At 32.9% G+C, this 25,709-nt stretch overlaps 1 protein-coding gene across 1 annotated transcript; it reads right to left on the bottom strand.

Moving 5' to 3' along the window:
• Nucleotides 1–904: 904 nt before the first annotated feature.
• LOC114180600 lies at nt 905–2,219 on the bottom strand. The gene is made up of 2 exons (XM_028066911.1): nt 1,397–2,219; nt 905–1,293 (listed from the first exon to the last, which is right to left on the bottom strand). Exons 1-2 carry the CDS (start codon nt 2,217–2,219, stop codon nt 905–907), a joined length of 1,212 nt encoding a protein of 403 aa, XP_027922712.1.
• Between the last annotated feature and the right edge of the window lie 23,490 nt (nt 2,220–25,709).

Raw genomic sequence — 25,709 nt, 5'->3', positions numbered from 1 at the left:
TTTGCTTCTTAATCGAATAGAAAATAATGATTTTAAATCTACATGCATGCTAATCATATGAGTTAAAAGGTTTTTAAATTAAATTGAGACTTTACTTTGATTTTGTTTAGAAACTTTCATTTGATTAAATAAGTTTTTGCCAATAATTGAGACTTTAATTTGATTAGAGGTAATTACTTTAACTAAAATTAGTCAAGACTTTACTTTGATTAATTAAGTTTTCTATTTGGTAAAGAAACAAAGGAATAGACATGATTAGGCATAGTAAAATTAATTGAGACTGTACTTTGATTAAATTTACTATGGACAATCTAACAATTCTCACTTTTAATTGAGACTGTACTTTGATTAAAAGTGAGGATGCCAACAAATGAATTGAGTCTTTACATTGATTTATTTGTAAATCAACAACAATAATTAATTTAACAATAATCTCTAGATAACCAATGAAGAATCTTATTTAGAAAAAGCAGTGGAATTGACCTATTTACTATTACTGTGTTTACAATCTTCCGTGTCATTTTCTTTGCATATCAAAACCCCCTATTTTTATAATTGCTAATTGCATTTTTAAGAATCAAATATTTGAGATCAATTCCGTATTCGTTGTGAGACGACTCAGGGTTATCTTAACCCTAACTATTTTGTTCACTACTAACTTGCAATACTGAAGTTGCTAAAGTAGTGGTAATTTGATCGCCTAACGACAGCGATATCAGAGATACATATCTGCAATCAAGATATTGCTTGATTTCATCTATTGGTTCTTTGTTCAAAAAGAATTCATTTTGCTCCAGAACAATAACAGTCGTTATTATGTCGTAACCCTTGTTGATATATTTGAATAAGTACTTTATGGAAGTGCTACGATTACACCATTCAACATTTATATATGTTTGGTACTTCAACAACAATTGTGGATTGTAAGGAACCACAGAACGATTGTCAAGACAAACCCATTCTTGGTTACTGTCAATGAATCGTTCCTTCTACAATAATGAGGAAAACCATTTTCTGATATGGTAGTTGTCCTTTGAATTTTTTTTGGAAATAAGCGTGAGCATTTTCTGTATTTCATGCAAGGCAGAGATTTGTTTGACATTCCACAAGGTCCATGAATTATGTGATCTTGAACACATTTATGCAATTCAGGATTATTTATTGGACAAAGGATTTCTGCAGATATTACCTTATCAATATCACCAGGAGTTGGGTATTTGCTATTGGGATGCAAAAAAATTAGTAGGTGTGCATGAGGTAGACTACGCTTCTGAAATTCTATGGTATACATGACTACAAATGAAGCAAAAGACATTTATTCACAAACAAAACAATTCAAACAGATTTGATAGAAAACCATATTAAAGAATGATGATTACAAAAAGGGATGACTTACATGCAGTAGTTTTGCCTAGTAGATGATTCTTAGTTAAGTTTGTCAAAAGTTGTTCAAACTTAATCTTGAAGACCCTTGACACTATATCAGGACGGTCTGTTGGAGATAGCTTTAGCTTAGCAAATACTCTGGTTATTTCTGGCCATTTCGGATTGCATGTGAAAGTTATAAAAAGGTCTAGGAATCCCATATAACTACAAATAGCCATTCCATCAAAATATAGTTGGTCCATGAATCTGCAACTACCAATAAAAGATGAAGGAAGAACAACCCTCTTTCCTTGTTGTGATCCTTGAGTTTGTGAGCTAGTGGAAGCCTGACAAAGGTTATTGTATTTATCAACCCTTAAGTTCGATTGATTATATTTAATGAATGACAATCTTTCAGACTCCATTGTATATTCATCAACTATGAATTGTTGAAAAAGTCGTCTAGATCTAAGCAAAGTTTGTGCTTCAGATTGTTTTGTTTGTAATCTAAAACAAAACCACTCCCTAATTGTGAGTCTGTTCCTTTTGTTGTTGAATCCTGGTTTCTGTTGATGATTGACATCATGTCTATAACCATCTTCCCCATATGGGAAGAGTAAAGGATATTGAAATCCTAAATAACTAGTGTGCAATTCATTTATTCTTTGCAACTTGCCAGACTGCTTTTCCATTATGATGTCTCTCCATGAAGCAGTATCTACATCACCAACTATAAGTGCTGCAACTTCTGAAACATTGGGGACACTATATATCCTTCCATCTTTTGTCCTATCCGCAATAAGTCTCAATTTCAAGTCATCAAATGATTGGTCTCTATATCTGTCTCTTACCATTCTAAAACATTTCGCATGGACATTGAATTCGTCTAGCATCATCTTTATTTTGCTGACAATTTCTGAATCAATGCTATGTTGATTCCTACAAAGGTTAACTGGTTAAATAACCAATTGTTCTATTTTATTTACATTGAATAGAGGAAACATTCATGTACCTTAAAGATTTCATTCTATTTTGAACTTCATTTTCGGTGTCATAAATATAAAGTTGGACAAACTTTGGAAGTCCTCAAGGGACTGGTAAAAGGCTTCCTATTCTATGACAAGATTGACCTTGAATTCGTAAATTAGGTGGCCCTTTTCCATTGTTGAAAGTGGTATCGACTTTTGCTGCGGGAGATGTAAATACAAACATCATATTGTATGTTCTAATATGATTTTGATAGTTCTTGCTCTCTTTCGATTCATTATCAAATAAAAGATGTTGCAAAACAATTGGCGGGTCCTTTAGAGTTGGTAATTGAACTTTACCATTACCATAACACATATGAAATGTCAGATTGGTGGACCTTCTTTTCTTGTTAATCCTTTCCTCGTACCACATATAGGCATTGCATTCCTTGCATATGAATAGTGGATCACCAATGTCTACATACATTGTGCATAATTAAATACATGGTTAGTAAATAGAATTCAATATACATTTAGTAGAAACTATAACTATTAAATACAATCTTATCTTGGAACTATGTTTTGTGGAATTTCGTCATCTTGTTTTATACTTTGATCTTCCATTTCTTCATTAGTGTCAGCTGCTGAATCTGAAACACTTACTCCTATGTCTAAAATGATGTTGTTATTTTGTCAATAGATATTTCTTTAGTAAATAAAGTATAAAATATAATTTAGAATGTATAGTCATATGCGCAGAAATTTAGAAACTACTACATGTACCCATATTTTCGATTGGAGTAGTAGTACTTGGACATATTCTAGTATCATTTAGTACTCTCTGGAAAGATGATTGACCTATGGATCCAGCAACTTCAAACTTTTGAAATAAATTTTGACAATGAGAACTCTGATGAAACAATCTGTGGTTCATTTTGTAACTTCTTCCATGTAGTCGTAGACCTTTATAATAGCCCGCCATATCATTATTTGTTGGAGTATCTTGATTGAGGAAAGCATTCATTGTTATATCACATAGTGGTGTGAAATTCCTTTTCTTCTGCTGTTCATCGTCAAGTAGGAGACTTTGACTCTTTTGTGCACACTTCATTTTATTTTCTTTTAGCACTAACTTTCTCTTTAGTCTTGCATTTGCGCAACCTAGATTTGATAGCACCTTCAGATCACTCATATTGGCTACTATGGCAATAAAACTTGGAACTGAAACAAAAGCAATTTGCACATTCACATGAATTTGTTAAATGTAAAGACATTAATGGTGTACATAGACAACTTTAAAATTTATCCCAATACACAAACACATTGACATAGCATAAATCTTGAAAATTTAATTCCAAGATGGAATAAAGATAGGGTAGATGTCTAATATGTGCAAGAATCAAACATTAAAAATAGCATTTAATCCATTTTTGTACCTCACACTTCATTTACTTTACTGGTTGGCTACTTTTTCCGTTACATTGCCTGTTGTTGTGTGTTTTAGTTTTTCTGATGTATGAAGCTTTGAAACAGAACTTCCTAAAAGAGCTTTTCGTTCACGATCCATGAATAATGCGCGCCAAAAATAATTTATTTATTAAATTAATTTTATCAAATCTTTTATTATAGAAATGATTGATTGCATGGCATGGGGGCAGTTCGACTTCTAAACGCTTTTCTAGAATGTACTTGACATAAATGTCTACATCCATTAATTAAGCTTTCATTTCTATGGTTATTTTCAATTTAAAAAAAATTAGTGCAAAGATAGAACTTTTACATTTCGATAACCCCTTGCATCGTTTCAGCATTATATATATTCTTTACTTTTTGCTTTTTGGAAATGTATTTGGAACTTCACCATCCAACCTCTTCAATGGCGACCTCTCAGGAAAATCAAAATAACTCTACAAAATGTTACTCCGTCAAGAACTGGTTCCAGACTTCAATGACCTTGGTTCATCCACAGTGGGTAAATCTTAAAGTTGTGATTTCATTTACTTTTAACGCTTCTTTTATTGTTAGATTGGTGGAAAAATTCAATCTTTCATGAAATGTTCAACCACTAGACTGTGTATACTTATTATTTTTCTAAAAATTCCATTTTTGTTGGCTTTTGTAATTGTTTGTAGGAACTGGTTGAGTTTGATGAAACCTTCTTTGCTTACAGGGGACAACACATGCTAATAGGCCCAAACTATTTTCATGATCCGGTAGGAAATTATATTATGGTTGAATTTGAAGATTGTTTGATGGAAAACCGCAGATTTTGGATAGCTAGTGAACTTGCAAAGTTTTATAAGTTGGATGATCTTTACTGGTTAGTGATCCTTTACTGTGGAAACCGGTATTTCTAGTTTAGAATTTTCAGTTTGCCCATGGAAGAAATATATTATGTAACACCCTAGATGGATATTACTAGATAAAGCATATATCATAAAATTTCTTTTTCATTTAAGACATTATATAAAGTTCCCAAGCGCGGGAAAGTTTAAAACTTATCTCGTTGTAATTCAATCACACTACTCCATCTTTATTACATGTTCATGATAGAAAAAAGACATCATAAAATTTATTACAAAATGCATGAAATAAAACATAGAGAAAATCCCCCATCGTCTGCCCCGCTCTGTCACTATGCATCGACATTCTCACCTGGATTCACATCTGCTCCCACGTGACAAGTCACGTGATCATCGCCAAACACAAACACACAAACAGAAAGGGTGAGCTGAGAAAGAAAAATTATACAAATAATAAGATAATAAGAATTGACCCTTACCCAATCTAACTTAGTCAATTTTAGTTTATTGACCTTTTTATAACATTATACCCCAATCTCATAACCTATATGAGAAAGATCCATTCACAACCTTGGTCCTCAGGGATTATCATGCTCCCACGAACCTGCCCGCTCGTGGTCCAACTCTACGGACCTCCCCGCCCGTAGTCCAACTCTACGAACCTGCTCGCTCGTAGTCCAACATGCGTGAACACCTACTATGAACCTCCCCGCTCATAGTAGCCTCAAGTGTGAGCACGGAACATACGAACCTCGCCGCTCGTATCCCCACACAAGAGTACAACAGATACGGACCTACCCGCCCGCATCAATCACGCATCTCCAATCTCCGTTACGAACCTCCCCGCTCGTAACTAATCCAGCATATCCCTGACCAAGCCATCAAGCCCATCTATGTGAATCCATCTACAATGGACCCCTACCCCTACACTATCGTCTGGCGCTGCCAGGCCAAAATTGAGCTACAAACCACTTAACCCATAATACCATAATCACCTTATATTATTATATTATCTTAAAATAATATAATAATTCAAAATTGTATATTATATTATCTTTAATATAATAATCCAAGAATATGTAAACTACCAAAAGTTTACTGAAAGTCCATATAAATTATTATCTAATCTATCATCAATATAATTCTACTAATAGAAATAGAATTAAAAACTATACTCAAATTTCTCTTTTTTTTTAATCTTTCGTATTTGCATAAAAAAAAACATAGTTCGACCTTTTATAATTTATATGTCCAAAATAAATATACTATGATTTTAACATGAAAGAATTTCAAACTTTTCTACAGTATTTATTAAATTTAATAATATGAATTCTATTGTGAATAGTAACCTGTAAACTTATCAATAAAGCAACCACGAGATTTAAGCTAATAAACCAAAGTAATATTATTTAATCTATTATGCATCATTTTAGCATAAAGAGAAGAAAAATTATTACAGAATCAACGTAATAAAATACGATCCCCTTTTTTTTATAAATATACTTATATTCTCTCTACAATTCTTCCCATTATAAAATATCAATCATTATAAACTCTAGGCTTTATAACAAACCACACGCACCAATAAATTTTATTAACCCAGTTTTCCAAAATCTGTCATGCGAATATAATGTGAACATACTAAAATTAATCACATCCATAGTATTGTATACACACCAACTCTACTGTTGTGAAATAAGCATCATTCAAATAACAAAGTGTTGCCTAATACATAAACTACACCCCTCACATTTACTATTCATATCACCACAATTCCACATCACTCATCACATTGACAAATAATAATATAAAGAAAATAAAGATCCAGGGGTTGCCAATGAACACAAAACTACTGTAAATCCCAATTGCTTATTTCCCCAAAAAAATAATACTTTAAACATTGATTCACGTCAGAAGAAACATGATGTTGGTATCCAGAGGTTAGGACAATGGAATTTTACAATACATAAAGGTGTCTTAGAGATATGTCAATACTACAATCTGAAGGAAAACAAAGCCATACATATGAATTATGCTGACAAAGATTACCTTTTTATTCAAGGTTTTTTCTGCTGAAGGCATTGAGATTGAATATACTCCGCAATTTGTCAGTAGTAACAATCGGAATGCTATCTTTCAAATGATGCAAAATCTTCAAATGATGGAGGTTATGATCTGCAGACTTCTAACATCAATGTCAAAATGCTTATCTTCAAATGATGCAAAATCTTCTTCACTAGTAACAGATTCTTAAACTTGGGTATTTGAATGCAAATTTGTTTGATGTGTTCTAATTTATTAAAATTCAAACTTTTTTCAGTACTTGGATTCTGAATTTGCTGGAAAAAGCTTTGGTTAAACAGAGGAAGCGCTATTTATTGGTGAATGCAGAAGGTGATTGTTGGCCTTGCAAAACTAGATGGTCTGGAAGAAACAACAGTCAATGTTATTTAACTTGTGGATGGAAAGATTTCTGCAATGAAAATGGATTCAAGGAAGGCACTATAATCCAACTTGGTGTTGATAGGGACCTAAGCGTGTATATTCATGTAATGGAGATAAAAATATAGTTCTGGTGTTCATCATATGTTTCGAAACATTATCTATATTTTGTAAACATCTTTAATGAACTATTACCTATATATATTTTTCATACTATTTCCCTAAATGATTGCTTATGCTTCTAGTTGTGATCTCATAATGCTCGATGTTAAGTATTAATATTAATTTGATCATTAAGAAAAAAAAACTCAAGAATATAGTTTAAGGAACTTCATGATTTACCAATTTTAATGGTTATGGATACATGTTATTATTATTTTAACCATCGATTTACTTTTACACCAAATAGTATCCCATTTGGGTTCTTGTCCATATAACATTTAACCTTGTAACACCAGTTGTAGCATATCATAATTAATAATCAATACTTAACCTTTTAACCCGAAATATATGTATAACGATTCTTAGAATAAAATTACCATAACATTACATCGAAATGGGAATTGTAGAACAAATTTACATATCCAAAAATATTTACATTGTAATAATAATGTGTGATATCCTTTGGTGTTTCCAACATTAATTATAACCATTTTCCATCCTTGATAGCCAACTCCAACAAAATACACCCAAGTCCACGACAAAAAACATTAACATGGCTATGGTTTCCAAAACCCAAGTTAACATTTACCACCCACATTTAATATATATATATATATATATATTATGTCTAATTATAAACAGAAGTGGCCCACATCAGTGTTTTTCCTGTTTGATTCGTTTCTTATAGTCTTGGACCTTGAAAATTCTACACTTGGTATGTCTTCAAGGTGGTCACAATCAACTTCAAAGTCCAGCAATAAGTCCTTTGTAGGGGTAACACAGAAATCAATATAAGGATCATGATCTGCTGAACCACTCAGAGTCAACTGCAGCATATCAAAACAGTATTACTATGACATCCTTTTTGTTAGTTATAAAACATTTGATAATTTAATAAAATTACATATCTTGTCTTACCATGCAATTGTCAGCTTCGGTATTTTTATTAACACTTGGCTTACCCCTGGATTCTTTAATCTGTGCATTTAAAAATAAAGTGTTAGAACATGGGAAATTTAGTGCAATGAAATAAGTATACAAACAGTTTTAATTAAAGAGACATTTTCTGTATGACTTGGAGTTTTAATGGAAGCAAGGTGTTTAGATTGCGGTACTGCAAGCATATCATAAATTTAGTGTCAACAGAAAACTATAAAAAGGTTGAAGTATCACATACCTTATTTCCATGAGATCCAGTTTTAATCAGATTTGTGGCTTTAGATTGGGTACTGGACCACATATTGCAGTGGGACTAGACTCTTTAATCTAAAATTAGCATAAAAGTACCTTATTAGAAATATAGTGTGAACAGAGAGTAATAAATATAGTTTAAAGTACACATACATTTTTCCACGAGATCCACTTTTAATCAAACCAATATAGATTGCATACTAGACCACATATATCTGTGGGACTGGACTCCTTAATCTATAATTTCCATAACAACAGTTATTACATCATTTATTTAGTATCGCAAATAAATGACTAACATAAATTTAAATGACTCTTACCACATTTGTCTGAGACTCGTAAGTAATAACGGGAATTGATTCATGTTCGTTGTTAGAATCACATATAGGTAGATCAAAAGACTGTTTACCCTGTGCGTTTAGAAATATATTTATACATCATAAAAAACTACATACAAAGCAATTAGTGACAAATTATTTCACCTCTTGTATTTTGTCTCTACCCTTATAATTTCCTCAGTACTAAAATCACACGTACCTTCAGCCTAGAGTCTTTAATCCACGTATGCAGAATCAAAAATGGAGTAGTTAAAAACATTTAATTTTATGTAACTATTCCAATACAATATCTAAACTTAAAGCATGATATAAATGAGTTACCATCTTTGACTCAAGTTTACTTCTATAAAAGCAATGGTTTCAAGATTGTTTGAAGCTTTCATGACCGATGAAATCTGTTTTTTTGGTTGAACTCTAACCTTGAATGCAAGAGTACATCCCAGCATAACATCTAAATCCTCTAGAAACATTTCGGATCATCCTCCCCATCCTACGAACAAAAAAAACATTAACATTAAAATTTAGTTAAATTAATAAATGAACATAGTAATACTACCTCAATCATCTTATTCATTAACTTAACAGCTGATACACCAATCAAGTTAATGCAATCTTGATCCCATATAACAAAATTCGCATAACTATCTCCATCACAGACCTGTAATTCCAACTTATATCTAGAACAAAATTAACTTTTTTAATTCAAACCATACAACATACAGTTAGCATATACAATAGTAAAAAAAATACAAATCTAATTCCAGGTTTTCATATTAATCCCACACATGACACACTTAAAGCACCTATTCTTCAGTCTTCTTCCTACAACCATTGCATACTGGATAACACCATCCATCATTCCCTAAATTAAACTTGACGGTAGTTGCAACAGTAACACAATACACTTCCTATATATATAAAAAAAAATTCATTACAATAACAAACTTAAAAATTCAATAAGGATGTTAAAACCATACTTAGTGCTATATTACCTCCTTCATTGTTGTGATTTCGGATATTGTACTCACAACAGCTTTATACATAAATTTCTCATGTTCACTATATTGAGACGGTGAACTCAATTGGGCTAACTTTCTTGACTTTGACTAACTTCATTGCAAAACGTCAATAATTCCAATATCTATGTCAGTATAAATAATAAATGGAAAACAATGTTCTAAGAACTAAGTAATTCAAGAAATGCATATTGTATCCATTGCTCCTGGAACCGGACCAATTCAGAACATTCATCACCCATAAACAACTTTGAACCATTCCAGGAATTTGATATTGACACTGGCCACCGTTGTAAATCCATCAGAAAAATAATGATTACAAAAATCACATTACGAAACCACAAAATAATGAAATTAAATTCACAAACCTGAAGACGGCTTGATCTTAGCCTGAGTCAACATAACAACAACAATAAACGAATCTGGTTCTCCCCTCTAATTACTCATAAATTTAAAGTAATAGGAATCCCACAACGTACACCCAATAACAGCAGAACTATAAAATGAACAACAATACATTATAAACAACAACACATATATGAAACCCTAATAAAATAAAACATTATACTTATATCAAATACACAAACCTTAAATCCCTTATATGAAATACAACATTCTTGGACTGGGGATTACACCTGACATTATCCACCACTCCAATAATATCTAAAACCAATATTACCAAGAAAACAAAATCATTAAATATCTACAGGGTAAAGTAAAAAGCATGATTATATGTACCTACCATACATCAAATCAGTAGAGAATTTCCATTAACTATATCCTCGATACTTTTGAAGTTATAAATGTTTAGATCAATACTTTGAAATTCGTTGTTCTTTTATAGTTTGTTGCACCTATGAACAATAACTTGTATGGGTGGTCACAAACCCGAAATTGTCCTTGCACCAGTGCAGTAAGGGCTTTCTGCCCCCGGTTATTTTCGCCATTTTGCCTCGGGTCTGGAACCGAGGCCATATCGGGGCGAGGCCTAAAGGTACATCTTTTGGCCTCAGTTATCACCCCGAAGCCATAGACCCAGTTTTATGCCCGGTTGTTTTAAAACCGGTGCCATATACACAACTTTCTGCCTTGGGTCTGTTAGGACCGAGGCCATATGTGATAAATATATTTTTTTTTAATTCAAACTTTCGCAAGCCACCAATTTTCACCCGTAAAACGCCGCCCCGCGCGCCTTGTCTCATCGTCGTCGGTGCGTGCAGGCACGGCTCCGCAAGCAAAACCACCTCTGCGTACCTCGCCGCAAGCCCCGCTCCGCCCACCGTCGACGGCGGCGCCACAAGGGACTCACTACTGCAGAGGATACTGTTTCTTACAACAAGGCTTTGCTTCTTCTACGACGGAATCCACCAATTTCAAACTCAGAAACCAAGCATCAACCAACTCAAACTTCGTCACCACAGTCCCTACAACTTCGTCACCAGAGGGTCATCCCTTCTCTTTTCTAGAAATCCCAATACTAAACCAATTCTTTTCTTCCCTCTCTACATTCACTTTCTCACTCTAAAATGGCAGCAACCATTTTTAGGGTTTCCAGAAATCCCAATACTAAACCAATTCTTTTCTTCCCTCTCTACATTCACTTTCTCACTCTAAAATGGCGGCAGCTTCTAGAAAATCAAGCGGTCCAGTCCTCCAAACCCTCTCGCCAGTCGGAAGATTTCGCAGTTCCCGACCACCGTCAGCGTCTTATTCTTCCACCGCCTTAGCCTCTCCAACCTCAACCCTCTCCACACGCTTCCACTGCCGCCACCATGACCCCCGTTTCTGTGATGCGGACGGTGAAGGAGGAAGAAAGGGAAAGTGAAGAAGGGCTTCGCGGAGAGAGAGAGAGAGTGGAATTGCAGAGGCGCTGGCGGGGAGGAAGAAGGGTTCGCGAATTTTGAACCCTAAATAAACCCTATGGCTTCGGGTGTTAGAGGAACTGAAGCCATTGACTCCCTTTTGGCACCGAGTCTCCTTGGACCGAGGCCCATACCCCTGACTTCCAGCCACTTTTTGGCTTCGGGTCCTACTGGACCGAGGCCTATACCCCTCTTTGGCACCGGTTTTGAGCGAACCGGGGCCTATACCGCTCTTTGGCTTCAGGTATTTGGAGAACCGAGGCCTAAAACTTGGCTCTAATTGTAAAAATGCCACCGCGCCATTATATGCTTCGGTTTCCGGCCAACCGAGGCATATAAGGCGAGGTAAAATGGGAATTCTGCACTAGTGTTGGTTCTTCATGATTTTAAAATTATGCATTATGTAGGTATGACCCTCAACCAACTTTTCTTCCCACAAACTTATATCTTCCTTTTTTACCATTGCATGAATCATATCCCCCTGGAAAAATAAGGTAAACAGAAAGATCATTCCATATCCCAAAATAAAGAACACAACAAACTTTATTTACCTTCTGATCCAAAAGAATCAACTCCATATGACGATTCGTATCCCGGTTTTGAACAAACCACAAATCCTTTACTCTCACACCAAGCTTCAAAGTCTCCTTCTTCTCATCTATATCTTTAATCAAATCAAATATTCTAGCCATTTGAAGACAATAAATACAACCTACACAAACTCAAGAAGAACACCAACGTCCCACCCTTAGAAAAAACACACACGAAATAAAATCCATTTACACAACCCGAAAAGTATATAAATAACAAAAAATAAAACTCAAAAATAAAGCAAAGGAAGATCATACCTCACGTAACTGGGGAAACGAAAATACAAACCAAAAGCGTTAAACATATCCAAAACACAATAACAGTAAACAACAAACAATGAACTGAAAAATACAAACATGAAATGTAAAATGATTTTAGAAAATATATTAAAGAGGATCGAAGCAAGAGGAAGAAAAGAAAAATAATCTCAGACCAATTGAGATACACGATCACAGTAAACAACATCCAAAACACATTAATAGTTAATAATAAACAATGCACTGAAAAATACAAACAATGCACTCAAAAAAAATAATAAACAGGATCAAACCAAAAGGAAGAAACGAAAAATCATCTCAGACCAACTCAGCTACACCATCAAACCAAAAACTCGAAGACAAGAACGAAGAAAACCAATAATGATATTAGAGAAAATAGGGTACTAGATCGAAGGAAAAATCCAGACAGTAAACTGGAAAAAAAAATCCCATACCCAAACCGGAGAAAATAAGACGCAAGAACCATATGAAAAAACCAAACCACTAAACACTACCCTTAAAAAACGATTTCAAACACAACTGAAATAATTAATGCATGCAACATCAATCAACTCATGCACAGTATCCCTCCTTCCAACACTTAACAGGCGGGAAATGCAAAATTACTTTTAACCCCGGGCACTAAACGAAAATTGAATCTGAAGAAAAGGGTTAGACCAGTAAAATACTGAGTTTTGCGTTTCAGATCACTGCCAAAACGTTATTTTACCAAAATACCAATTTAGAAGACAAGTGTCAATGAATTAAGTTGGAGTATTTGGGTAATATCCACCCGTGAAATTACTAAAAAAACCTGAAAAAAGGATACCTATCAATGAATTAAGTTGGGGTATTTGGATAATATCTAGAGGTGTTTGTTTTCTTATAGTTTAGATAATCAAATTCATTCGATCAACACCATAAAATTTATTAGATATATAAATATATTTATCATGTAAACATTTATAGTATATTTTTATTGTTAAAATCAGATATAATTAGAGTCATGCATTGTAATGTAAATTCAAGAAAAACTTTTTATTACCAAAACAATAGTATTTATACAAAAAAATGAAGGTATTTTTTTTGTTAACGATATAATTTACTACGAAGAGATAAAATGTTATTAAGTTCACAAAATTATACTTTTTATCTCTAGAAAAATTAAATTTGTAAAGTTGACCGATAAATATGGAATAAGTTGTACTAGTAGACGTAAGTTAAACTATATCCCAACATTTCTATCTAACCAGTACAATTTTTTTTTTTGGAGAAATCTTCTCAGAAACCTTCATAAATAACTGAATTATACAAATCAAATTTAACTTATCTGGTTAAAGCTCAATTTATTTTAATTACTTTCTTTTCGTTTATATATTTATTGCGAAATTTATTGAATCAACGCCAAATAACTTTTTTAAATATTTATTTATCGTGTAAATATTATTTTAATTACTGAAATAAAATAAAATTAAAGTTAATGTAATTTATCGTGAATAAGTGAATTAAAAATAATTTACAAGCGTACTTATAATTTATTTCAAATATTTATACTAATACAAACATTCGCTTTAATACGAAAACAATATTATTAATAAAAAAAATTGAAAACAATTTTTAGTTAATTGTTTTTATAATCTTAATTTTTTCTATTTTAAATTATTATGACAAGTTACAGATAGGTAAATATTAGAGTTGTTTCAATAATTATAATAATAATAATAAATAATAATAATAATAATATATAATTCAAGGCTTTTAGTTGAGCTGTAAGGATGTGATCACGCACTCCCTTCATTTCGGTTAGCTTTAAGGATCAAAAATACAAAATAAATATGCTAGTAAGGGATTTATCTAATGTGATCACACACTCCCTTAACTCGGTCAGTTTTAAGGATGAAAAATGCATAATAATAGTGTTGATAAGGGATTTATCCAATGTGATAGATTGTTCATCAATCAATAACCTTAGTAACTCTCTCGCATGGTCATGCATGCTGATCAACAAAACCCCCAATTCTAGTAGAAAAGTTGATCTTTATTAATGTCACAAAGAGACAATTTAACTTCTCCTACTTCTCACAGAGATCAGCAACATCTAAAGTGTTGGTCTTAGTAATAACGGTGACTCAAGTTTTCTAATAGCATAATCAATGTCCATCCAACCCAAATGGAGAAGAACTTTATTCTTTCCAAAACATATAATTAAGTAGACAATGGATCATATTATAATTCAGAACAATACCACAAACATCATACCAATACACAACATATTCATCATTTTATAAAATAAATAGAGGACACTGACTCTACTATCTAAATACATGCATATGACATCGGATCCCCTGGTGGCCTACGCTTGTGGATGGTTCCCAAACTCTACAGAGTTTGGTCTCAAAAGGTTATCACCCAACCATCAACAAGATAAATGCCCTTCACGCCTAGGACTTGATCGAGTCCAGTGGCTAGGATGTCCTTCTTCTCTTCATCATATAATCTACTCTACTCTATTTGAGCTTGAGTAATTATTAGAGAAAGGATATCAATCCAATAATGAATCCTTATGTCGATCCATACAATAAACTTTCACATAGAATTTCTCCTTGAAATTCTTTTCATAACAACATAATTCATACTCACACTAAACTACTCAGTCCATATCATGGTAATAAAGCCTATAGAATCCAAATTAATCACACTCAATACCTTCACACAGATCAAAACAACAAACAGTAAAACAAGACAACCCAGCGCTAAGCGTCTTTTGACTCGTAAATGTTAACGCTTAGCGTTAGATTCCACTGCTTAGTGTCCATGATTAAAAATCTCCTCTAGAACTGCAGAGGTCCTAGTACTCAGGTACCGCTCAGCCAACGCTTAGCGCTCATAATTAAAATCACTTCTAGACCTGTAGAGGTCCCAACGCTCATGCACCGCTTAGCCAGTACTTAGCGTTGATCGTCTCATATTTGCGCTCAAGCGTAGCACTTAGCGCTAAACGCCTCGTAATTTTCAGCACTTAGTGCTAGACTCTGCCACTTAGTGTCATACCAGAAATCAACATTGTTCTGGTTTTTGAGAAATCTAATACCTGTTTTCATGACTTTAAGTGGTATTTCTACTATAGACAATAATCCAAAATAGTTTTAAATAGTAGTAGATAATACCATATAGGGTCATGAATTAGGAATTCATCTTTCTCAATTACCTCAAAAATTCAAGCAATGCCATCAAATCTCAATTCAAGATAAACGTCAATAATTCATCAAGTCACACCAAAACAGGTTATCAATTCTAATTACATCATAATCATGCAAGATACATTCATATAATCTAACAAGTATTAGCTTCCCTTACCTGATCAACAAATCTCAACTCCCAAACAATAGCACAAACTCTCTTTCAACTTAGAGATCTTTTCACAGGGATCGCCCTCGTAGTCTCTAATCGTCAAACAGATGAAAATACAATGAGAAATTGTAAAAGAAGGGAGAGAGCTCCTAGAGAAGTGTTTCTAGAGAGATGAATTGTTTTTAAGTAATAAGATTCTTTTCTAAAATTTCTATTTATATTTAAGCATTTAATCATTAAAATAATAATAGGATCTCATTATTTTAAAACACTTTAACTCTAAAAACTAGATTTGCTATGTTCTCATGAAACTAGTATGTTTTACCATTGTAAACATGTCTTAATGACTAGTGACATAAAACGGACAATTTGAGAAATATAATTCAATAATTCATCCTAATTAATCATACATATGTAAATCTTGTGATAATTTGAGAAATATAATTCAATAATTCATCCTAATTAATCATACATATGTAAATCTTGTGAGTAAAATATAATTCAATAATTCATCCTAATTAATTATAATTAAATCTTGTGAGTAAAATATAATTCAATAATTCATCCTAATTAATTATAATGATGTAAATCTTGTGAGTAATTAATCTCATCACATATAATTAATTGCGATTAATGTTTATTGTATTATTATAAATATCAACCAATTAGATATGCTATGACTACTTTTTAATTTATTAAAATTATATCCACCTGCGAAGCTTTTCAATCATTTAAAATAAATATTTGAGTTGATACAAAACCTCGTAATATTTATTAGATATATAAATATATTTATCATGTAAACATTTATATGTATTTCTATAGTTAAAATAAGATATAATTAAAGTGATGCATTTGTAATCAATGGCGGGCGGACCTTTTATGTGATAAAGGGTCATGGCTCCCCAATTTTATTTATGTCTTATATAATTTGAAATATATTTTTTAAAAATTTAATATTTCTAATATTGTTTGATATTTTAAATTTTTTTATAATTTATATCTATATATAAAGGAACTCATTTTTTTTACACATTTATTTTTCAATTTTACCTTTAAAATATGGGTTAAAATAAAAATAAATATTTTATTAATATTATCTTTTAAGTGAATATTTGTTCAATTTAACCATTTTTTAGATTTGAATATTTTTTTAAATTTAATCATTATTGATGAAAATTAATTATAGTAAAATTATAAAAAATATTTGTATTTAATTTTATAATTATAATAATAGCAATTAATTATAATTTTATTATTTTTTATTATCATAAAAAAATAAATATAATGTTTTACTAGTTTATTTAAAAAGTTTGGAATTAATCTTTTGGTTCATATATTTTCGTTCAAAAATATCAAGTTGGTTAATCTAAATTTGGTCATGAATTTTGAAAAAAGATGAAATTTGGTTCTTTTTCGTTAAATTTTTGAATCAGATCTTTTTCATCAAATTAAAGATGGTTTGTTTTATTGGTGTAATTTACATAATCTTAATATCAATTTTGATGAATAATCTTTGCTTAACGAAATGATTATTACATCAATTTTTACAAAATCGGAATCAAATTGAGACTGAAAAAAATAGAGGACCAACTTGACATTTTTGAAAAAAAAAAGCCAAAAAAAGGAATCAACATTTTGACATCCCAAAATTTTGGTTGAAGATCCTCCACCGTTTATAGTGTAAATTTAAGAAAAACTTTTTATTACCAAAACAATAGTATTTATACAGAAAAATGAAGGTATTCTTTTTTTTTTGTTAACGACATAATTTACTACGAAGAGATAAAATGTTATTAAGTTCCCAAAATTATATATCTCTAGAAAAATTAACATTTCTAAAGTTGACTGATAAATGTGGAATAAGTTGTACTCCTAGACGTAAGTTAAACTATATTCCAACATTTCTCTCTAACCTGTACAATTGTTTTTTGTAGAAATCTTCTCTGCTACCTTCGTAAATAATTGAAATATACAATCATGTTTAACTTATCTGGTAAAAGCTCAATTTATTTTAATTACTTTCTTTTCTTATATATATTTATTGTGAAATTTATTGAATCTACACAAAATTACTTTTTAAATATTTATTTATCATGTAAATATTTATACATGAATTATTTTTATTACTGAAATAAAATAAGGTTAAAGTTATTGTAATTTATCTTGAATAAGTGAATTAAAAATAATTTACGAGCATACTTATAATTTATTTCAAATATTTATACTAATACAAACATTTAATACGAAAACAATATTATTAATAAAAAAAATTTAAAACACTTTTTGGTTAATTGTTTTTATAATCTCAACCTTTTCTCATTGTAAATTATTATCACAAGTTACAAATAGGTAAATATTAGGTTGCTAACAGACCTTTCAATAATACTAATAATGGATAACGCTGTCGTTGACGCGATCAAATTAATATTATTTATCTATAACAATTTCAGTATTGTTAAAAAAGTAGTTAACAAAATAGAAAGGGTAAAATAACCCAAAGTCGTCTCCCAATGAACACGGAACTGATTTTTAACAAATTAGTTCTTGTAAAACTATACAAAAGAGTTAGTTAAATAAAATAATATTTGAAAGAAAGAAAAAAATGGAAAAAGATAAAATAAGATAAAAATAATAATAAGGAAAAATAGGTTGATTCCACTACTTTTTCAAGATAGGATTTATCATTGGTTTCCTACAGATTATTGTTATTGATTTATTGTTTAAGACTTCAAATTAATCAATGTAATTTCTCAATTAATTTGTTTGCGTCCTTATTTTTAACCAAAATAACTTCTCAATCAAAAGCAAGAACTTTGTAGATTAATCATAGTAAATTTAACCAAAGTAACTTAATTAAATATTACTAATCTTAATCATGTCCATTCTTTTACCTCTTATATCTAGTAAAAAGCTAATTAACCAAAGTAACTTCTTGATTAATTCTAATCTAAGTTTTCATATTTAATCAAAGTAACTTCTCAATTATTAGCAAAAACTCATATAATCATATGAAAGTTTCTAAAATTAATCAAAGTAACTTCTCAATTAAAATTTAAAAACACTTGGACTCATACGATTGTTATGTTATGTAGATTTAACATTGTGCTAACTTGCTACAATGTAAAAATCATTATTTTTACTAAGTTAAGAACCAAAACACATAGATGAAAATAAATCATAACAAGAATCAAAAGAATAAACAAATTTATTCAAATCTCAGAATTCAACTAAGAAATTACAGTGGAAGTAACCCTTGAAGCTCAGCCTTCCATGGAATGGAAAATAAATTAAAACTAAAAGAAGAATAGAGAGAGAAAAAGGAAACGAAATTAGGCCCCCTTAAGGGTTCCTAAACTCCGAAGTCTCGAGCTTGTTTTCAACTTCTCCCTTGGTCTCTTTATATAGGACTTGGACTGGGTTTTTCAGTTGCTAAAATCTTTTATCTATTGATATAATATTTCTCAAATAATTAACAGATTTTATTAATTTCTAAAATATTTAGAAGATTTTCTTTGTTGATAATTTCAGATATACCAAAGATAATTAATTAAAAATCTTTAATTAATTATTTAGCAACTTAATTTCTGTCCAATTTCCAATTTTGCCCCTCTTATTTGAATATTTGACAGCATTGACCAGAATCTGCAATGTTTGACCAGTCTTTGAATGATTAACCAGAGTTGACTCGTTGACTGTGCAATAACAGACTGACACGTGGCAAATCTTCTCTCTCCAGAATTAGGGTTTCTTCTCCTGCCTCTATTAGGGTTTTGTCCTCCACCATGGTTTCTGTCGCATGTGGAATGACGACTGCCATTGAAATGACGTTGTTGTCGGTAAGGCTGCTATTCTGGTGTACTACATTGGTGGTTCGAAGGCAGCATCGTGGTCGCAGGTTTCTGGTGGTCCTCTCTTCTCCGACATCATGGTTTGACGTGAATGCGGTGTTGTTTGAAAGCTGGTGCAATTGCAGATCTGTGGTGGATCTGGTGCGCTCTCCGTTTCTGGTCTGGCTTTGCTTTTACAGTCGCGCAATGTGGTGCGTGAAGGCATTAACGCTTTGTGTGATAAAATCAAACTAGGAATATTGAATATTCGAAGATTGATGAAGAACAATAGGGCCTCTACCGGAAGAATAGAGTTTGAATCTCATTCATATGGAAGAGTAACAAAGATTACAGAAGGAAGGAATTGTTCCCAAATTGAATGAATGAATGAATAACTACAACAGAATATGCATTCTTCCTATTTAGAGCCAATAACAACCACTAACTAACTTCCTTCCCAAAATAGAACTAACAGAATAACAGCAAATCAATACGTATTCTATACACATATATGATCCTTATACTCATTCAATACAAAGGATCGTATCATAGCCCTTCCCTTAAGCAATTGCTTGACCTCAAGAATTGAAGAAAGGAAACTTCCTCTTCAAGTCATAGTAGTATTCCCAAGTAGATCTTCAGGTAGTTGATGTTTCCACTTGACCAATACCTTTGTGACAGCTCTACCCTGCCTCTTCACAGTCATGCGATCCAATATAGCTTCTAGTTCTTTGTCCTGTTGTTCCTCCTCCGACAAGGGCAAACTAGACACCACATTGTTTTCTCCAATGTGCTTCCTCAACTAAGACACATGGAAGACATTATGCACCTTAGAAGTAGAAGGCAGTTTCAACTTGTAAGCTACTGCACCAACTTTGCTCAAAATTTAAAAAGGGCCAAAGAAATTAGAACTCAATTTAGCATTAATCTTGTTAGCAACTGAAATATAAGGATGCAATTTCACAAACACAAAGTTTCCCACTTCGAAAATTCTTTCTGATCTATGCTTATCAACATTTTGTTTCATCCTGTTCTCCCACTTAGACCAGAATGTAGGAGCATCACTGCACATACACCTCAAATAAGTTTCCAACACCCTATTAACCACCTTAGTCTGACCATTAGTTTGAGTATGGTAGGATGAGGACAACCGGAGCTGCACCCCTTGCAAAGACATCAACTCTTGCCAAAAATGTAATTTGAATACAAAATCCAAAAAGACTTGAGCCACATCAGAAGCACTGTAAGGGGGAGATAAAGGCATAAAACGAGCAGATTTGCTCAATCTATCCACCACTACAAATATCACCTACTTACCAAATGAATTAGGAAGGCCTTCAATAAAATCCATAGATATATGTTGCCATACGTGACCAGGGATTGGAAGAGGCTGAAGTAACCCTAGTGAGGCCACTATTTCATATTTACAAGTTTGACAAATCTAGCATTACTGAATGAATTTGATCACATCCTTTGTCATGCCCTTCCAGTATAAGATAACCTTAATTCGCTTTAAAGTAGCCCTCCTTCCCGAATGTCCCCCCTATAGGAGAAGAATGCATCCATTTGAGAATTTCTTTCTTCAAATCATCTTTCTACCCAACTACCAGTTTGCCCTTCCTTCTCAATTCACCATTCTACCATGTGAAATGATTATGAGAACTAGGATCTGCTTGAATCTCCTCAATAACCTTTTTAAAATATCATCCATAGACCAATTTTGCTTAATCTTGGCCAACATATCAGATTGAACCTGATGCACCAGCAACTGACAACACTCAGATAACTGCACCCTTGACAAAGCATCAACTGCAATGTTGTCCTGACCTTGCTTGTACTCAATAGCAAAGTCAAATTCCATCAGTTTAACCAACCACTTCTGCTGAAAATAAGTGGTAAATCTCTGCTCCAGAATGTATTTAAGGCTCCTATGATCAGTCTTAATAGTAAAATGATGATTAAGGAAAATAATGCCTCCACTTCTGATGAAGGATTGACCTCAACCAAGGATGGAGGCACATGCTTAAGAAGACTAAGCATGTTTAGAAAGGAAGTTCACTAATCCTTCATCCCTTTCATTTATGTTGTTATTTTTGATTCCCTAAGTTGACTTAGTTGAATCAACTTTAGTTGACTTGTTGACCTTTGACTAGGTTTGACTTGTTGACTATAGTTGACTTGACTTAAGCCAACATGCTAATCTATGTTTATTTGCTTTGTAGGTTAATTAGGAGTAAGAAAGCAATGCTAGGTGGCACATGGTGATTGGGGAGCATAAATGATGTGGAGGAGAGAGTAAAGCAAAGGCATAAAGCATAAAGAAAAGGCATAAAGCAAGTGTACCTATGTACCTTTGGTCTCCTTTGTTTTTAGCACACTTGGCCACTTTTAGAGACATATGAGACACATTCTTGTCTCCTTTTGTGCTAGAACGAAATTAGCCTTGCACACACCATAGTTAGCTCTTTTGTCTCTCATTTTTGTAACCTTATTTGACCTAGTTTCTAGAAGCTAGGGTTAGGTTTTTGTAGAGACATCCTTAGGTATCTTTTATTTGCTTAGAGGCCCCTAAACTCTTCTATATAAGGGGTGCTCCTAGACATGTAAAAGGGTTGAACATTTTGAAGTAAAAACACTCTTGTGTCTCAACCATTTGTGAGAGTTTCCTCCCTTGGGAGTGAAACTTTTAAGCCTTATCTTGCATAGCAAGTGGCGGCACACATCCACTCATCTTCAAGGTTGCCATGGCTTCTAGCCTAGCCTTGTAGTGGCGTGCTTCTCACATTTTTACCATTTCTTTCCTTTCCATTTTATGTTTTCTTCTTCCTTTAATTGTTCTTGGTTTTCTATGGTTTATGTGCTTTCCATTTCCTTTTTGTTTTGAATCAATCCATCATCTTCTTCTCTTGAGCTTTGTGAAAGGAACCTTCACATCTAGATAGCTTGCTATCTTAATGTCCAGTGGGGATTTCACTTAGCTTTCTTAATCAACTCACACCATATTCAATAATCTTAAAAAGGAACAAGATAATCCTTCATCATTTGGTATCTAGAGCTTTGGTTGTCCTTGAATATGGTGTTTTTCATGTGCTAATCTTGTCTTGTTGTAGCTATCTTTGTATGGTTCAAATCCACTTCCATTGCACACAAAAACAATGCTGGCAGAAACTGTTCACGATTTTAAAAGATTAAACTGCACCTGCTCAGTGATCCAAAAATTACGTTCTTGATGTCAAAGAAAGCTCTGTTAGTCTACTTTCTAACAAAAAAAGAACCAATGCATTTGGAGTTCTGTGGAGAGAGTTATGATCAAATGAGTGAGCAAAGGTCAGAGCTGCCGAGAATACGAAAAACAACGTTTTCAGGTTATGTTGTGGCAATTTTTGCTTCGGTTTTGTGATGCTTTAACTCCTAAATCTGGTTGGATAACATGTCTTTTGATGCTTAGTCTTTGAGCCTCAAATCCATGAGTTTAAATGCATGATAGCTACATGTTTGTGTCTTTGTGTATGTCATGTTGAGTCTTTAAATGTGTCTAACTTTTGCTTGAGTCATATGTCATATGCTTCTTTGAGTTTTCTTATTCTTATTTCTAAGTATTTGAGCTATTGCATGAGATCTATGCCTTTTGTTGTAGCATGCTCCTTGAAATTGATTTTGACCTAATTTTAAGGAACTAAGTGTTCAAGACACCCTAAAACATCCTTCTAATCATTTTAAGTACCTAGTTTTGAAAAGAAAAAGTGTTTTCAATACCAAAAACAGTTTGGCCGAGAGCTAATGTGTTGCTTGGTAAATCCATTTGGCCATTTTTACTAGGTGTTATGCTACCAAATTTTATACTTGGATTTTGGGTGATATTGGCAAATTAGTTCCATGCTTTAACTTGGTTATGATCTTTCTTGGTGTATGCATAATTTGAGGTATAATCTTGGCTTGTTCAAATGCTTTCCATAGAGTCTTTAAAAGTGTTTTTCATTGCTTTAGTCTTGTTCAAGTTTTGTCTTTAAAACAAAATTTCCTTAGAAGTTAAACTTTCTTGTTTTTGTGCTTTTCTTGCTTGTCACTAGGTGTTCTTTGTTGTGTCTTAGTAGTTTTCTTTTCTTGAAACTCTTGGGATGTTGTGGCCGAATCACTTGTATTGCATTTGAAAGGTTTGAACAAGTTTTGAAAAGTGTTTGCTTCACTCCTTTGGTGGATTTTGAGTGCTAGCCTTGCCTTGTTACTTTGGGAGAGTGATCTAAACACTTGGGTTACATTTTGGGTTGGATTTGGTCTCGGTTTTCATGTTGTCTAACCCCTAATCCATTTATTTTGTCTCGGATTTGAGTGTTTTTGTTGTAGGAATCATGGCAAGTTCATCAAATGCACCTACACCAAACAAAAATAATACATTGATGAGATTGCTTCGGGATTTGGAGTTGTCTAGGAAGGAGGCCTTTGAACAATTGAGAAAGGACAAGGAGCAAAGTGACCTAAGAATCCAAGAGCACATTCAAAGGCTTGAAGCTAGGGAGAAAGAAAGAGATCCTAGGAAAAGAGGGCATTCTAGGCGCAACCCATCACAAGAGAAGCAAACTCCAAAGATTCCTAAGTTCTATGGTGGAAGTGATCCCAAAATCTTCCTTGATTGGGAAGCTAAAGTTGATCAAATTTTCAATGAAAATCATGTAAAGGATCAAACACAAGTTGATCTAGTAGTGTTAGGATTTTTTGAGTATGCCAAAACTTGGTGGCATAAAGTTTGTAAAAATTATGACCAAGGGCCACCCGCGGCTTCTTGGATGGACATTAAAACTCTTATGCGCGCTAGATTTGTTCCTCCCTCCTATAGGAAGGAACTTCTTTTGAAGCTCCAAAGGCTTCACCAAGGTCCTATGTGTGTGAGTGAGTACTTTAAAGAATTAGAGTCTCAAATGTTTAGGGTTGGAATAAGAGAAACTAACAAAGAAAAAATGAAAAGGTTTGTGAATGGTCTTAGGAGAGACATACAAGACCAAGTAGAGTTGTATGAGTACTCCACTCTTCAAAATGTTTTCACACTTGCTCTTAGGATTGAAACTCATTTGAAAAGAAAGAATAGGGCAAGGAAGAGTTACTCACCCAACCACTACTATAGTCACTCATGGAAGGGAAAAGCTAAAGAGAAACATGATAAATTTCCTTCTAAGTCTCACCAAGTACCATCAAGTAAAAATAAGTTACCAAGTGGTCACACTCACCATTCCACTTCTCAAAGATCAAGTTCCATTAAATGTTTTAAATGTTTGGGGTATAAACACATTGCTTTGAATTGCCCAATGAAGAGGACAATGATCTTAAAGAAGAGTGATGATGAGAGTGAACATTTTTCTTCCCCTTCCCCCAAAATTCTTCTCCCACACTTCTTCTTCAATTGAAAGGACTAAACCCTTTGAAAGTGGATTGTTAATGGTAAGGCGCCAACTAGGGCAAGTTCCCAAAGAACTTGATCCTTCTCAAAGACAAAACCTTTTTCATGGAGGGTGCCTTATCAATGACAAGATATGTCACTTCATCATAGATAGTGGAAGTTGTGTAAATATGGCTAGCCCAAGGGTGGTGGACAAGTTTGGCTTGAAAACCATTCCTCATGTCAAACCCTACAACCTATCATGGCTTAAGGAAGAAGAAATAAAAGTAACTAAACAAGTCCTCATTAACTTTTCAATTGGCAACTTTAAGGATGAGGTATTATGTGACATTGTGCCTATGGAAGCCAACCATATTTTGCTAGGTAGGCCATGGCAATTTGATAGAAAAGTTGTTTATGATGGCCATGCAAACACTTATGTTTTTTCCTCCCTAGGAAAGAAGTTCACAATCCTACCTCTCCCACCTCCACAAGAAAATGAGGACAAAAATAAAATAAAAGATGAAAAAGAAAAAGAAAAGGGCAAGCTTTCACCAAGGAGTTACTTGCCTACAAAAAGAGTTTTTCAAAGCAAGAGGTGCAACACCACTCTTCATTTCTTCCCAAACAAAGAGAGATGAACAAAAACACAAGCAAGAAAA

The sequence above is a fragment of the Vigna unguiculata genome, chromosome 4 (assembly GCF_004118075.2).
Source record: "Vigna unguiculata cultivar IT97K-499-35 chromosome 4, ASM411807v1, whole genome shotgun sequence".
Classification (NCBI taxonomy): Eukaryota; Viridiplantae; Streptophyta; class Magnoliopsida; order Fabales; family Fabaceae; genus Vigna; species Vigna unguiculata.
The sequence above is the reverse complement of the archived record's forward strand: the minus strand, read 5'-3'. Positions and strand labels throughout refer to the sequence as shown.